At 37.2% G+C, this 16867-nt stretch overlaps 1 protein-coding gene across 1 annotated transcript in view; it reads left to right on the plus strand.

Annotated features, from left to right (window-relative positions):
• PPEF1 (protein phosphatase with EF-hand domain 1) overlaps positions 1–16867 on the plus strand; it is a gene marked incomplete at both ends in the record, with an annotated part of 123834 nt that overhangs the window by 51070 nt on the left and 55897 nt on the right. Inside the window, 2 exons of the mRNA XM_082864221.1 lie at positions 5915–6075; positions 14775–14889. Coding sequence (XP_082720347.1) covers positions 5915–6075; positions 14775–14889 — 276 coding nt within the window. The remainder of the gene's footprint in view (positions 1–5914; positions 6076–14774; positions 14890–16867) is intronic.

Below are 16867 nucleotides of genomic sequence, written 5' to 3' on the forward strand. Positions count from 1 at the left end.
TTTTCATCCATTAATTATTTAAATTATCTTTCTTTTCAAGTCTAAATATCTTTTTCTTTGTGAATCCTTGGCTTTTAAACTTAGAAGGCCCTGAAATATTTAAAATGTGGATTACCATGGCTATTTTTCTAGATTTTTTATGATTTGACTTCTAAAAGTTTTAACATTTCATAAATTTTGAATTTTTGATATTAAACTAAAAAAGGAAAATTTGATGCCTAGTGGTTGAGAATAATTAAAAAACACACCTACGAAGAAAATGTCCAAGTAGTTAACCACATCTTCCCCATGACATTTATTTCATAATGTATCTTTTCACCATGTTTTGTAGTGCCTCCTTCATAATATATTCATTTAAAAATGTGTAATAGGGCATATTCCCGGGCTGTCTGTTATCTTATACATCTCTCTATTATAGGGTCCTAGAATCATACTGATTTAGTTATTATATGTATCAGAAAAAGAGATTTACAGATTATTGCTGTATGTTGATTTCACTTTCAAAATTTTTTCCAGCTTTATTAAAATATAGTTAACATATAACATTATATAAGTTTAAGGTGTACAGTATAATGATTTCTTATATGCATATATTGCAAAATGATTACCACAGTGTTAGTTAACACATGCATCCATTCACATAGTTACAATTTTGTGTGTGTGTGGTGAGAGCTTTTAAAATGTACTCTCTTAGCAACTTTCAATATATAATAGAGCATTATTGACTAGAGTCACCATACCGTACATTACTGTAGGTTGCTTTCTGATGGCCCTTTTTGGTGGGAGAGTTCCAGACAACCTCTACCTAGGCCTGTTTGGCAGAAGTGCTATGACCCCTAAGCAGGGTATATTTAGGGACTGGAAGGTCACTTAACATTTCCAGATACCAGGGCCAGTTTAATGGTTTTAACTCTGAGGCACAGAGTATGCTGAGACATTCTGGGGGTTCCAAAGGTGAGAGGTGACCTACATGTCCTACTGCTTGCTCAAAGCCAATTCATAGGACTTGATGGGGAGGTGCTGCACATCCATTCCCCAGTCTGATTTTTCACATCAGCCTCCTCCCACAGGTAGAAAGCCAAAGCTGCTAAATACATAGCAACAGGTTTAAACAGAGTCTGGTGGAAGTGGGGAGTGGGATGGAGTGAGTGGAAGTGTTGTTTTGACTTTTCTTTCTGCTTCCCAGATCAATCAAAATGTCCTATCAAGCCACGTATTTTATATTTTTTGTTGCTATGGTGAATAAGATATCTCCCCCCCATATCTCCCTAATGATTATTGCTAGTATTTAGTGAAGCGTTTGGTTTATGTCTGTTTATTTTGTATTGTGATACTATTGAACAGTAACATTAAATAATAATTATTACTACTCATATTTATTAAATGCCATGTGCCGTGTCTTTTAAGTGCTTTAAATATATCATTTCATTTAGTTTTCATGACAAACCAGTGGAATTAGTATTCTCATCCCCCTTTTGTGGATGAGAATACTGAGGCTTATAAGGTAACCTCCCAAGGTTATTCATCTTATCAGTGGTGAAGCTGTGATTCAAACCAGTGAGATTAACCGCTGTATTATTTTAATTTTCCTATCAATTCCAGGAGTTTTTCAGTTGATTTCCTTGAGTGTAGATATTTAATCACACTGGTCACAAGTAACTTTATTTTTATATCTTTCTATGCAAGAGTCACTGCTCTTATTTTGGCTTCATGTTTTATTATATTTGCTGGAGATAGCAGAACAGTGTTAAAATGAAACAGTGAAATTGGGCATCCTCGTTTTGTTAATGATTTAATGGAAAAACCATTACCGTTGATTTAAATTTTAAAAAATACGTTAAGGAGGTATCCTTCCAGTCCTAGTTTTCTGAGTTTTTAAAAAAATCAAGAACAGGTGTTGAATTTTACCAACTTTCATTTTGGCATCTATTGAACTTATTGTATGAACACTCATGATTTTAATCCAGATTCATAATTGAGAAATGAGATAACTATAAACATGGTTCAGTTTGTGCTTTTCTTTTTCCAGCAACGTCTGGAGCTAGTATTCAAAGTGACATATGCAGGTGGTAGAGGCAGAAATTTTTTTTTTTTTTAAATTATGGGCTTTAGATTTTTCCTAGTCCAGATTTTGAGTCTGTACTGGGCAAAAGAAGATTGTGTGTAGGGGGTATTTTTGAGGTATTTTCTTTAGAACAACTTGTTAAGGCATCATTCAGTTATAAGTCAAGATTTTATTATATTTAATTACTGTAGATTCATGTTGACAGAATTGTAAACCAAATAGGTATGGATTAATTCTAATCACCTGTTGCACAAATATTCTTATAGCTGGCATTCATTAAATTATTATTATTAGTTATAATAGTTACAGCCCACAAGGACAGTACTTGCATTTGAAATGTTAACGCTTTTGATTGTTTTCACATATGATGCACGTTAGCTACCCACGTTAGGAAGAAAATCTATGTTATTCTTTTTTATGTGGATAAAAACCAGCAGAAGGATTATGATTTGATGTTTATTGATATTTCATATTGAGTAGTTTTGATTAAGAATGGTTTGGGGGCTTCCCTGGTGGCGCAGTGGTTAAGAATTTGCCTGTCAATGCAGGGGACACAGGTTTGAGTCCTGGTCCGGGAAGATCCCACATGCCGCGGAGCATCTAAGCCCGTGCGCCACAACGACTGAGCCTGCGCTCTAGAGCCCACGAGCCACAACTACTGAGCCCACGTGCCACAACTACTGAAGCCCAGGCGCCTAGAGCCTGTGCTTCGCAGCAATGAGAAGCCGGCACACCGCAACAAAGAGTAGCCCCTGCTTGCTGCAACTAGAGAAAGCCCGTGCACAGCAACGAAGACCCAATGCAGGCAAAACTAAATTAAAAAAAAAAAAAAAAGAATTGGTTTAGGGAATTCCCTGGTGGCCCAGTGGTTAGTACTCTGTGCTTCCACTGCAGGGGGCCCAGGTTCAATCCCTGGTTGGGGAATTAAGATCCTGCAAGCTGCACAGCAAGACCAAAAAAAAAAAAAAGAAAACAATTGGTTTAGGGAAATGGTGCTTTTTCATATATTTATCACTGAACTTATAAGAAATGAGGGTCATCAAATGTATGAAAGGAAGGGCCAGACTGGACTTTTTTTTTTTAAGAAGAAAAGCAATATTTTTATTATGGTCTTAAATAACAAGACTGAGTTTTAATAACCAGAACTGGTGGAATTGACTTGATGTGTCAGTTAGCTGATGAGAAAGGGAAAGTTGACAGAACATTGGTGAAGGCAATGATCGGGAAAAGAAAATCAGTTCTTGTTTATACCTCACCAGTTGGGATTTCTCAGTAAGGTAGTTATAAGATGATATAGTGCGGGAATAAAGACGCAGACCTACTAGAGAATGGACTTGAGGACACGGGGAGGGGGAAGGGTAAGCTGGGACAAAGTGAGAGAGTGGCATGGACATATATACACTACCAAACGTAAAAGAGATAGCTAGTGGGAAGCAGCCGCATAGCACAGGGAGATCAGCTCGGTGCTTTGTGACCACCTAGAGGGGTGGGATAGGGAGGGTGAGAGGGAGACGCAAGAGGGAAGGGATGTGGGGATATATGTATATGTATAGCTGATTCACTTTGTTATAAAGCAGAAACTAACACACCATTGGAAAGCAATTATACTCCAATAAAGATGTTAAAAAAAAAAGATGATATAGTGAAACTGCTGAGGTTGTTTTTGGTTTTGTTTGTTTGGTTGTTGTTGTTGTTTTCCCAAGAGGAGCCTGATTTTTCAGTAAGTAGAGCTGGGAAGAAGAAAGGTGTTTTTTTGGAGTAAGATGCTATTCTAAGAAAGACTACCAAGTAGAAATGATCATTAAGATAGTCAAGTAGAATAGTTTGGCTTTTCTGCCTGCAAAATGAACCTGAGATAAAATTGACCAAGATGCTCTGCATTTCTAGTTTTCAAACATAAAATGAAATAATTAAGTTTTCTCAAATCTCAAACCAAATCCCAATGAGAAAAACAACCTCTGCTGGACCACACTGAAGACAGACATTATTACTCCTAAATTTAACTTCTTATAAAACATCGTCAATTACCACAAAAAAAATTGAAGTACACAATAATTTAGAAAACATTTTAAAATTACCAAATATTATGACTTTAGAAAAAATTTCAAGTTTAATTTTTAATTGTAATCTCTCAGCATAACTGAATAATGAAAAACAACGTATTCTGTCTACATCTGCTAACATCATACCTTCCAAACCTATAGAGAACTTCTTATTCATTTATTTATTTATTTTTGGCTGCATTGGGTTTTTGTTGCTGCATGAGGGCTTTCTCTAGTTGCGGTGAGCAGGGGCTACTCTTCGTTGTGGTGTGCAGTCTTCTCATTGCAGTGGCTTCTCGTTGCGGAGCACGGGCTCTAGGCGTGCGGGTTTCAGTAGTTGTGGCACGCGGGCTCAGTAGTTGTGGCACGCAGGCTTAGTTGCTCCGTGGCATGTGGGATCTTCCCAGACCAGGCAGGGCTTCAACCCCTGTCCCCTGCATTGGCAGGCGGATTCTCAACCACTGTGCCACCAGGGAAACCCTAGAGAACTTCTAATTAATGAGCTTAGTAGCAATTCAGTATTAATGAGCTGAAGAGTATGTCATTGTCCTCTCTATCAGTTATCTGTTACTGCAATAATACTGTGTATTAAACAACCATAATAGCTCAGTAGCATGTAATAAACATTTCTTTTTGCTCACAAGTGTACAGATCAGCTGAGCACTTCTGCTGATCTTGGCAGACTTGATTTGGCAGTTTTTTGGGTCTTGGTTGGAGTTCCCTCGTGTTTACAGGTCTGCTGGCGGGTGGCTGATCAAGGATGGCCGTGGCTTGGGTGACTCAGCTCTGCTCCACATGGTCTTGGAGCTTTCAGTAGACTAGCCTGGGATTTGTGATAGTGGCACAGTTTCAAAAGAGAGAGCATGGAAGCATACAAGGCCTCCTGAGGCCGGCTTGGAACTGGTACATAACACTTCCACCATATTCTTTAGTCCAACTCAAGTCACAAACCCAACCCAGCTTCAAGGTCTGGGGAAGGAGACTCTTGATGAGAGTGGCTGCAAAATCACATTAAAAAGAGCATGACTAGAGGTTGGAGTAGAGAATTGGGGATACTTTTGCAATCAATCTACCGTATCACTTTTCATCTTTCTCCACCTGAATTGGCCAGATTTCTTTTCTTGGGCTGACTGTTTCATAGGCAGTCTAGCAAGAAAGAGATCCTGGGTCTCAGCACCTACTGAAATGGGCAGTGCAGGTAATCCGTTACACAGAAATATCTCTTCGAGAGAGAGGTCCTTTGGGAATTTCTGCCTATGGTTTGTTACCAAGAAGAAAAAGAAAATCATGTCAGAAAATTGGTTTTTATGTGACAAGAGAAACAAATCAATTACGTAAGTAGAATTTGAAGTGTCTAACAGGGAAAAGTTAAATGTTGCCATTTAATTTTCTGTAGATTCTGAATAGCCACAGATATTTGAACCAAATACAATGTATTGTTATGTTTCTAGCCCTATTAGTAAAAATCTGAGAGATTAGAGTGGGCAAAAAAAAAATGTAGAGTTAGAGCTTCAGAGTATCAAAATACCTTGATTGACCAGTTTTCCCTGTGCTCCTCCCTCTCCTCCCCGCTGATGAACTCACTGCTTTGGTAAAATGTCCACCTGGGAAGGGATAATGATGCTTCATGTGAATGTACCTACTGATCTCAGAACAAATCATTCCTCATGGTTATGTGTGGGTTATCTTGGTATTCATAACACTTAGCACAGTGCCTTACATGGGCTAGGTATTCAAGAAGTTATTTATTGCATTTTAAGTATGGGAATGTAGATTTTTCCCCCCTTTTCTGTCTTTCCATTTCCAGAATTAGTAACTCACCTTTTTGACAGCAACATCCAGGACAAGGATAGACAGGACTATTGGGTGTTGATAGACGTCCCAGACTCCTACTGTGGTCCTCGGCTGCAATTTCCTCTCACTTTTACTGATATTGATTTACTGATTGAGGCCTTCAAGCAACAACAGGCAAGTAGAAGCAGATACTGTCCTGATTCTTGTACATAACATGTGCTATCTGTTGAATGAATAGATGAAAATACTACAGCAGAAATGCATTCCCTTGGGAAAAAACTTCACATTAAATGAGAGCTACCCTCTGCTCTGCTTAACCCATTAAATACAAACCTCCTCAGGTGCACAGAAACCTCCTCTCTATCTATAGGCTTACAGTATTTCCTTGTTCTTTTTCTGAGGTTTAATTCACATACTATAAAATTCACCATTTTAAAGTGTACGATTGATTCAGTGCTTTTTAGTACATTCACAAGATTGTGTAACAATCACTAATATCTAATTCCAGAACATTTTCTTCACCCCCAGAAGAAGTGCCGTACCCATTACCATTCCCTCCTCCCCCACTCCTGGCAACCACTGTTCTACTTTCTGTCTCTGTGGATTTGTCTCTTCTGGATATTTTGTACAAACGGAATCATGTAATATGTTTCCTTTTGTATGTGGCTTATTTCCCGTAGCATAATGTTTTTAAGATTCATTCATGCCATAGTATATTTCATCACTCCTTTATTTTTATGGCTGACTAATATTCTATTATATGAGTATACCACATTTTTATCCATTCATCAGTGGATGAACATTTGGATTTTTTCTACCTTTTGGCTATTATGAGCAATGCTGCCGTGAACATTTATGTGTAAGTTTTTATATGAACATATGTTTTCAATTCTGTTGTTTCTATATCTAGGAGTGGAATTGCTGAGTCATATGGTGACTCAATGTTTAACATTTTGAGGAACTGCTAAATTGTTTTCCACAGTGGCTGCACCATTTTACATTACCACTAGTAATAGGTGAGGGTTCCAGTTTCTCCACATTTTTTGCCAACACTTGTTATTTTATGTTTTTAAAAAATTTTTAATTTTATTATAGCTATCCTAGTTGTGTGTAAAGTGGTATCTAATTGTGGTTCTCATATGCATTTCCCTAATGGCTAAGATGTTGAGCATCTTTTCATGCTTACTGGCCATTTGTACACATTCTTTGGAGAAATGTCTATTCAGATCCTTTGCCCATTTTAAAATCAGGTTATTTGTCTTTTTACTATTGAGTTGTAAGGGTTCTTTATATATTCTGGATACAAGTCCCTTATCAGATATACAATTTGCAAATATTTTCTCCCATTCTGTAGGTTGTCTTGTCACTTTCTTAATAATGTCTTTTGAGTCACAAAAGTTTCTAATTTTGATGACGTCCAAATTTATCTCCTTTTTTCTTTCGTTGCTTGTGTTTTGGCATTATATCTAAGAATCCATTGCTAAATCCAAGGTCATGAAGGTTTACCCCTATGTTTTCTTTTAAGAATTTTATAGTTTTAGCTCTGACATTTAGCTCTATGAGCCATTTTCAGTTAACATCTCTATATGGTATGAGGTATGGGTCCAACTTCATTCTTTGCATGTGGATATGCAATTGTCCCTATACCTTTTGTTGAAGAATCTGTTCTTTCCCCATTGAATGGTTTTGGTTCCTTTGTAAAAAATTAATAGGCCATAGCTGTCTGGATTTATTTCTGGACTCCCAATTCTTTTCCATTGGTGTGTGTGTCTATCCTTATGCCAGTACCACACTGTCTTGATTACTGTAGCTTTGTGGTAAGTTTTGAAATCAGGAAGTGTCAATCCTTTGACTTTGTTATTCTTTTTCAATATTGTTTTGGCATTTAGGGTCCCTTGCAGTGAATTTGAAGATTGACTTTTCCATTTATGCAAAAAAGCCCACTGAGATTTTGATAGGGGTTGCACTGAATCTGTAGATTGCTTTGGGTAGTATTGTCTTCTTGACAATATTAAGTCTTCTAATCCGTGAACATGGGCTGTTTTTCCATTTATTTGGGTCTTCTTTAATTTCCTTCAGCTGTGCTTTATAATTTTATACTTTTCAGTGTACAAGTCTTTCACTACCTTAAATTTATTCCTAGGTATTTTATTCTTTTGGTTGCTATTATAAAATGAATTGCTTTCTTAATTCCCTTTTGAACTGTTCATTGCTGGTGTATAGAAATACAACTGATTTTTGTGGGTTGATCTTTTACTCTGCAACTTTGGTGAATTCATTTATTAGCTCTAATAGGTGTGTGTGTGTGTGTGTGTGTGTGTGTGTGTGTGTGTGTGTGTGTATTCTTTTGGATATTCTATATACAGGATCACATCATCTGTGAATAGAGTTTTACTTCTTCGTTTCTGGTTTAGATGCCTTTTATTTCTTTTTCTTGCCTAACTGCTCTGGCTAGGATTTCCAGTATAATGTTGAATAGCAGTGGTGAGAGTGGACATGCTTTTCTTGTTCCTGATCTTAGGGAGAAAGCTTTTAATCTTTTCACCATTGAGTTTGATGTTAGTTATGGTTTGGTTTGGTTTTGTTTTTAATAAATGCTGTTTATCAAGTTGAGGAAGTGTCCATCTATTCCTAGTTTTCTGAGTGGCTTTATCATGAAAAGGTGTTGGAATTTGTCAAATACTTTTTCTGCATTAGTTGAGATGATTGTGTGTTTTTTTCCCTTCATTATAGTAATGTTGTGTATTACATTGGTTAGTTTTCTTATGCTGAACCACTCTTATATTCCTGGAATAAATCCCACTTGGTTATGGTATATAATTCTTTAGAAATTCTGTTGGATTTGGTTTGCTGGTATCTTGTCAAGGATTTTTGCATTTTATTTGTAAGGGATACTGGTCTGTATTTTCTTTTTGTGTGGTGTCTTTATCTGGCTTTGATATCAAGGTAATACTGTCCTCATGAAATGAGTTAGGAATTGCTTCCTTCTCTTCTATTTTTTAGAAGAGTTTGAGAAGGATTGGTGTTACTTCTTTAAACGTTTCATAGAGTTCACCAGTGAAGCTGTCTGGTCTTGCACTTTTCTTTGTTAGGAAGTTTGTGATTAGTGATTCAATCTCTATGTGTTCTAGATCTGTTCAGATTTTCTATTTCTTCTTGAGTGTTTTGATAATGTGTGTGTTTCCAGGAATTTGTCCATTTCATCTAAGTTATCTAATTTGTTAGTATACAGTTGTTCGTAATATTCTCTTATAATTCTTTTTATTTCTTTGAGGTCAGTGGTAATGTCCCCATTTTCATTTCTGATTATAGTTATTTGCACTTTCTCTCTTTTTTTTCTTGGCCAGTCTAGGTAAAATTTTGTCAATTTTGTAGCTCTTTTCAAAGAACCAACTTTTGGTTTTGTTGATTCTATTGGTTTTCTGTTCTCTATTTCATTTATCCGCACTCTAATCCCTATCTTCTTCCTTCTGCTGGCTTTCCGTTTAATTTGCTCTTCTTTTTCTAGCTCCTTAACTCATTATTGATGGGGGGATTTTTGTAGAAACTAATGCCTGTGGCTGGCGATTTTTATTTTGGCTGGCCAGAAAGTCAATGCTGTTATTTCACTAACACTTTGCAGGTTATTACATTCAGTAGTTATATCTGACACACCTGTAAAGTCTTCTAATTTTTGTGAAATGTTGTCTTCTATCCACTCTTCTGTAGAAGCAAAGGAGCATTCTCCAGCACCACGAGTTTCATTTTCACTTTCCGTATCAGAATCAATCACTAAGGTTTTTTGTCTTTCTGTTGGTCTTGTATTCACATCGTCTGAATCAGAACTATATTCTGAAGAAGTGTCATCTTCTGGACACTAGTATATATGTTGCTTGGACAGTCAGAGAAAGTTTCTGCATAAAATTCACGGAACAGTTCTTCTTCACTCAAAATTTCACAATGTGTCATTTTTGAAAATTTTACGTTTATGATATACACAAGGTTGGAGCAAAAACCTAATGGAGCAAAATGTGAATGATAATGACAATCATAAGTTATATGATGAACGCTTGATCAGTTTTAAGCTCTAACAACTTTGCATGGTGATGTTAATTGTATCACTCTCTAAAAACGTATTGATATGTCTCTGGTCAATGATGTTCAGATAACAAAAGACGTATTAATGTGTCTCTGGTCAATAATGTGTTAAGCATTAAGTCAGGCTTCTCATTCGAGATCTTTCTTCTTTCTTAATGTAGGCATTTACAGCCATACATTGCTCATTGAGCATTGCTTTTACTGTATCCCATAAGTTTTGGTATGTTGTGTTTTAATTTTTGTTCATCTCAAAGTATTTTCTAATTTCCCTCGTGATTTCTTCAACATATTCAAGAGTATGTTGTTTAATTTCCACATATTTGTGAACTTTCCAGTTTTCCTTCTGTTATTGATTTCTAGTTTCATTCCATTGTGGTCAGAGAAGATACTTTGTATGATTCCAGTCTTTTAGAATGTATTGAGTCTTGTTTTGTAGCCTAACATCTGGTCTATCCTAGAGAATGTTCCATGTGCACTTGTAAAAAAATGTGTAGTCTGCTGTTTTGGGTGGAGTCGTCTATAGATGTCTCTTAGGTCTAGTTGGGTGTGAGGTTTCCAAAGTTTCTTTTCTTTTAGGCTGTGTTCACCTAGTGTTTCGACAGAGATTTCCTTGAACACCAAGAGCCATTAAGAAAGAAAGAAAGAAGGGGGGGGGGAAGGGAGGAGGAGGGAGGGAGGAGGAAAGAAAGGAGGAAAGAGGGAAAGAAAGAGGGAGAGGGAAGAAAGAGGGAGAGGGAAAGAAAGAAGGGAAGGGAACAGAGGGGAAGGAAAGGGAAGCAAGGAAAATCTAGTCTTTGCAGATTGGCTCTGTGTTGGTACACTCCTTTACTGCTTAGCCCGGCTGTTTACAAATCCATCTTAGCCTTTCCTTTCTGCTTGCACTGTGCCATTTTTAAGTTGCCTCTTTCTTAATTCAGCATTGGTTGCTGTGAGCTTTGACTATCTTCCAGAGTTCTGACAAAGTTGGGTCTGACAGGTTTTTTTGTTTGTTTGATCTGGTTTTTTGGCTTGATTTTTCAGTGTTTCTGCAGAGGGATGGGATCTTGAAACTACCTACTTCATTATTTTCTGACATCACCACAGAACCCTCATTCTCAGGTTAGGACCTTAAGGGTGTACCCTAGGAGTAAGAGTGAATGAGAAGTACTGGCTCTGTAGGGACTGAAGCAAAATTTTGAATCATCTAATTCCTGAAATTGAATTGATATCATCCTAGACAGCTAGTGCTCCTAGCCACCTGCCAAGAGAAAATTTCAACCCTCTCTGTAAGAAAATAGGGCCTTAAATGATTTCTTCAAGTTTTCGTATACAGTATCCAGAACTTAACACAAATGTTAACCAGGCACAGGAGAATGCAAGATTCACAAAAGAAAACTGAGGCAAACAGCAAACAATGGAAACAAACCTATAGAGTTTTTCGATAATGGCATTATCAGACTCAGAGTTGAAAATAAATATGCTTAATATGCTCAAGGACATAAAAGCTATGGCAAAAATTCAAGGAGCTATAATAGAAAAGATAGACAATTTTGATTTTATAAAAATGAAAAATATATGATGCTAAGGGAAGAATAAAAGGTTCAACATAGTGTACAATGTGTTCCCATTTGTCAACAAAATTAATAAGCATTATATATTTTGATTTTTAAAAATTGAGATAAAATTCATATCACATAAAATTGATTGTTTTAACCATTTTAAATAAAGTGTATGATTCATTGGTTTTTAGTATATTCACAATGTGGTGCAACCATCACCACTGTCTAATTCCAGAACATTTTTATCATCCTCAAAACAAAACCCTGTACCTCATTCCCTCTTCTCCCTAGCCCCTGGCAACCACTAGTTTACTTTCTGTCTCTACAGATTTGCCTAATCTGTGCATTTTATATAAATGGAATCATATAATATGTGCCTTTTGTGTCTGGTGGCTTCTGCTTGGTATAATGTTTTCAAGGTTCATTCATGTTGTAGCATGTATCAGTCAGTACCTCATTCCTATTTTTGGTCGAATAATATTCCTTTGTGTGAATATACCACATTTTATTTAAGGGATTATGTACTTATACATGTGTTTGCATATTCATATGTGGTTATATTGATTTTTAAAAAATTTATTTTATTTATTTATTATTTTTGGCTGCGTTGGGTCTTCGTTGCTGCGTGCGGGCTTTCTCTAGTTGCGGCGAGTAGGGTTTATTTACTCTTTGTTGCGGTGCGCGGGCTTCTCATTGCAGTGGCTTCTCTTGTTGCGGAGCATGGGCTCTGGGCGCGAGGGCTTCAGTAGTTGTGGCGTGCAGGCTTCAGTAGTTGTGGCTTGCAGGCTCTAGAGCACAGACTCAGTAGTTGTGGCACACGGGCTTAGTTGCTCCGCGGCATGTGGGATCTTCCCGGACCAGGGCTTGAACCCGTGTCCCCTGCATTAGCAGGTGGATTCCTAACCACTGTGCCACCAGGGAAGCCTGGTTATATTGATTTTTATATGCTTGCAAGTGCATAGAATATTTTTTGGAAAGATACTCAAGATACTCTTAACAGTGGCTGTTTTGGGGAATGGGGAAAGGAGACTGAAGTCTGGGGAAGAAGGAAAATTGCTTTTCATTATTATACTCCTTTTTGCTGTTTAAATTTTTATTTCAACTTTAGAAATGTGGGGGTTTTTTTCATTTAAAAACTAGTTACTGTTTTAAAAAGAAAATCCTTTCAAAGTAATATTTTCCTCCCTCAGTGCCTTTAAAAGAATGTGAGTATTTTATTCAAGTTGCCATTTAATCTGAATATATTTGTAAACATAGAAATCAACTTCTGAGTTAACTCTTTTGAGTATTTAATATTGCTATAAACACGATTATAATGCTACTTAAAGAGAAGTAGACTGGCTTTGTAGGGACTAATAATACCAAAGTGATTTTAACCAATTGAAAAAGGACCCAGAAAAAACATTTTCTTAATAGGGATTTTCTGTTGTTGCAATATATCCTCAATGATTATTTGTTAATTTAACTTAATAAAACAACTGCCTTTTCAGACAGTAATTACTCTGATTAGCACTACAAATGGTCCAGAAAGTCTACAGTGGCAACTTAAGGTAACACTGAAGCCAGTTTTGGGAATCAATAAATTAAATATGGAAATTAAAATAAATCATGCTATCAGAGTGTTTTGCCTGTTCCTTTAAAATCTGGCTAAAGATTTGACTCACCGATTTAGAATGCTTTTGTGGGGAAAATCCTTAGCAATCCATTAGGTTTGGAGAGACAGGAAATGTGGGTTGCTCCCCACTAATTAACATCCAGGGGACCTTCTCTTTCCTCCTAATTCTCACATTGCTTCCAATCCTGCTTCCTGGTTTTTTTTAAAAAAATAAATTTGGAGAATTTCATGATTAAATAATTTTAATAGGAAGTGGAAATGGAAAATAATTTCATTATTTTAATAGGAAGTGGAAATGGAAATTTCAGGACACCACAAGATAGGATTGTTCCAAAGGGTTCCATCTGTCCTGAATCCCATGCCCAAAGCATTATCTGAACAATATGTAGATATGACCTCTCTCTCAGCCTCCAATAATCTAAACCAGTGCTGTCCAATAGGAATATAATGTGATCCACATACATAATTTAAAATCTTCTAGTAGTCAACATTATAAAGGCAAAAAGAAACAAGTGAAATTGATTTTAATAATGTATTTTATTTACTTCAACATATAAAATTATCATTTTAATATGTAATCATATTAAAAGTTTTTTATGAGATGTTTTACTTTTTTTTCATACTGTCTTTAAAATCCAATGCGTATTTTGTGCTTACATGACATCTCAATTTTGACCCCATTTCAAGTGGTCAATAGCCCCATGTGACCAGTGTCTACTGCATTGGACAGTACAGGCACAGACACTCCTGACTAGAAAGTGGTGTTAGCATCTGTTAAATTTGTATCAGCTACATCACTTTTTGAATTATGTATTTGGAATAGTTCATAATTTAAAAAAAGGGAGAACAACACACTGTATTTAAAAACAAACAAACAGAAAAGCCTGGAAGAGAAAACCCAGTAAATCTGTCCAAAACAATGCTGTCATCAACACTGTAACTGGAGGAGATCAAGGGATGAATAGTCATAATAGGAGCTAATCTGAATGGTTTATTTGAATTGGCAATATGTTCTATACTTACACTTGTATATAAGTGTGCTTGCTGTCCTGTAAACTCATGTCTGTGCACCAAATATTGAGCCACACCTAGGACACCTGGCTCAGGAGTCCCTTGGGGCCTGTCTGGCTACCTTGTGAGACCTCCTAACCCAGCACCCCCATCTAATTCCCAGCCCCGGGGCAGGAGGTCACAAGCAAATGCAAAGCAGCTCCTCTTGAACAATCTCTCTCTGCTTCTCTCTTCCTTTCTACTTCTCTCTCTTTTCCCTCCTTCTCTTTTCTTTACTTTTTTGCCTGCACATTTCCTTAGGGCAAGGGAGTCTCCTTTTTTTCTTGTCACCTCTCTTGGGCTCTAAGGACCAAGAATAATAAGAAATGTTCTGTGAATGGGTGATGTCAATTAAGAACATGAGAATATAGACGTCCTAGGAACCATTCATTCATTCAACTTACACATCTCTAGTGAGGGCTTATTATGTGCCAGCTACTGTGCTAGGATAATCTATTTAAAAATAATTTAGAGATTGTCGTGAACTACAGCTACCTGAAACGTGCTCATATGTTCCACCTATATTGCTTTCTACACACTCATGCCTTTTCTCCTAGTTCATGATATCTATTTCCTCTCCTTCGCCCTCACAGATACTTCATGCTTATTATGTCTTAGAGGTGCTCTTTGAAACCAAGAAGCTCCTGCAGCAAATGCCGAATTTCACTCACATAAAAACTTCTCCCTCCAAAGAGATAACAATCTGTGGTAAGTTTCAGAGCAGTGTTGCCAAATTAATATTTAGGAGCCTCTTGGTTCTACATCATTGGCCTAACTTGAAAACTGTGTAAATTGGACTGTGTTAAGGGAAAAGTGTTAATATAGAGTTTTCTATCATGATAGTACTGTTTCCTATCTTGTCTTTGTTTTGCATACCAGCTGGCAGGAATTAATTATGTGAGAAATTAAAGAACTCATAGCTTTTTATAAAGGCAGGCAGCATTTTAATACAGAAAATCACCCATGGGTGGAATAAGTGTTCTTTACCCTCCCTCTGGCTCTCATTATCTTTGTTCAATGTAGCTTTTTCTAGGTGGGCCTCTGCATGCCACTTATGCTGGGAAGAGAAAAGCCCAAGGCAGGGTGGAGACTAAATTCTTCTCTGCCCTCGGCTGCTGTTTTAGATTTTTCCAACTGGTCTCTGCAGCTTTTAGAAGAGTGGGAATGTCCCAGAAATCTGTTCCTTGTTCTTCTAAATAACAAGAGCTGAGATTTTGTTATCATATAGGCCAGTCTGACAGGATATTGCTTCAAGAAGCAGTACACATTGAAATTCAACACAGTTGGTGCTCAGCGTGCTTGCAACTGTCTGAGAATGGAGTGCGTGGAAGGAACAGCAATTCCCTTAACTTCTAATTAAGCCTTTAGGTTACAAAACAGTGATTGTTATTTTCCAAATCAATTTTTAGCCCATGTTTCTTTTACTCTGGCAGGTAGAATAGATTTGACAATCTAATTAAACTATTTCCATTCTAGCATCTGATAGTGGTGACAGGGACTCGATGTAGCAGTACATGCTCCTTGACATGTCCTGACTCAGGCTTTTGAAGAGTCCTTAATGGTTCAATTCCAGCCGAATCAGGCCACCACATCTCTGCCTTCCAGATGATGCATCTCAGCAGTGGGGACCTTTTATTCAAGGCCTCATCAGCACTTACTTTTCATGGAGATAAAGAATTTTGGGTCATGAGGCTCAGGAAGCGATGCCAACCCATGAAGCCTCTGGAGCCAAGGCGAGGTTTGCTCTCAGAGTGTATATAATAGGCCAAACAGGGAGTGTGATCTGCTCCCATATGTTTCCAGTATACCTCCAGTTGCCATTGGAGACTTAGCTTTGCATAAAAGGATCTGGAAGAAGACATGAATTAATTAGAGGGCATGTAAGTCCTGGAATCATGCAGTGTAAGAACTGAGTGGTTCTTACAGAGACCATCTAGTCTATCCCTTGCTCTTACGGATGAAATTGAGGCCCAGAGAGAAAAGTGTATTGCCTTCCATGCATTTCTATGTAGTAACTTGTCCCCCTCTCTCCACCTCAGCTTACTCAGCTGGTTAGTGGCAGAGTCAGAATTAAAAATCAGATCTTCTGCATCCCAGGTTAGAGCCAACTCCGTATCTGCTATCCCAACTCCCATCATGCACTGCTCTGACTGATGTTTCATTTTCCATCATGAGACAAGGACTAGGGAATGGATTGATTGGACAGTTCCATTATTTTAAAGATACCCACATCTTGGCAGGGCATTTATTTCCAGACTTCTTCCATGTAGCACCATTGATAGAAGGAAAAACCAAGGCCCATAGGTTCCCATAGCATAGGAATTATTATTTTCTGTCTTTAATAGCCCCATTGAACTTAGAAAAATTTGGTCATCATTTAAAATAAAATTTAAAATCAGGGCCATATTTTCATAAACATCCTCTGTTTAAGACAGTACTAGGAAAGGGGGAGAAATTATGATGAACCTTTACCATTATTTTAATTTCCAGATGCATTTTTTTACATGCACATCTAAACATGCTACACATTTCTCAACGTGCATGAAATATAGTAGGTGTTTTAGTTTATGTTATAAATGATAACCAGTTATGCACTTAGGTTTTTGTATGCAGTGGAAATATCTTTCTGTGGCTGCCTTTCCATGATACATTGAGTTTTATCTCTTGCTGTCCAACTAGAAGTTAA

This window comes from Leucopleurus acutus, assembly GCF_964270905.1.
Source record: "Leucopleurus acutus genome assembly, chromosome: X".
In the NCBI taxonomy this organism is placed as follows: Eukaryota; Metazoa; Chordata; class Mammalia; order Artiodactyla; family Delphinidae; genus Leucopleurus; species Leucopleurus acutus.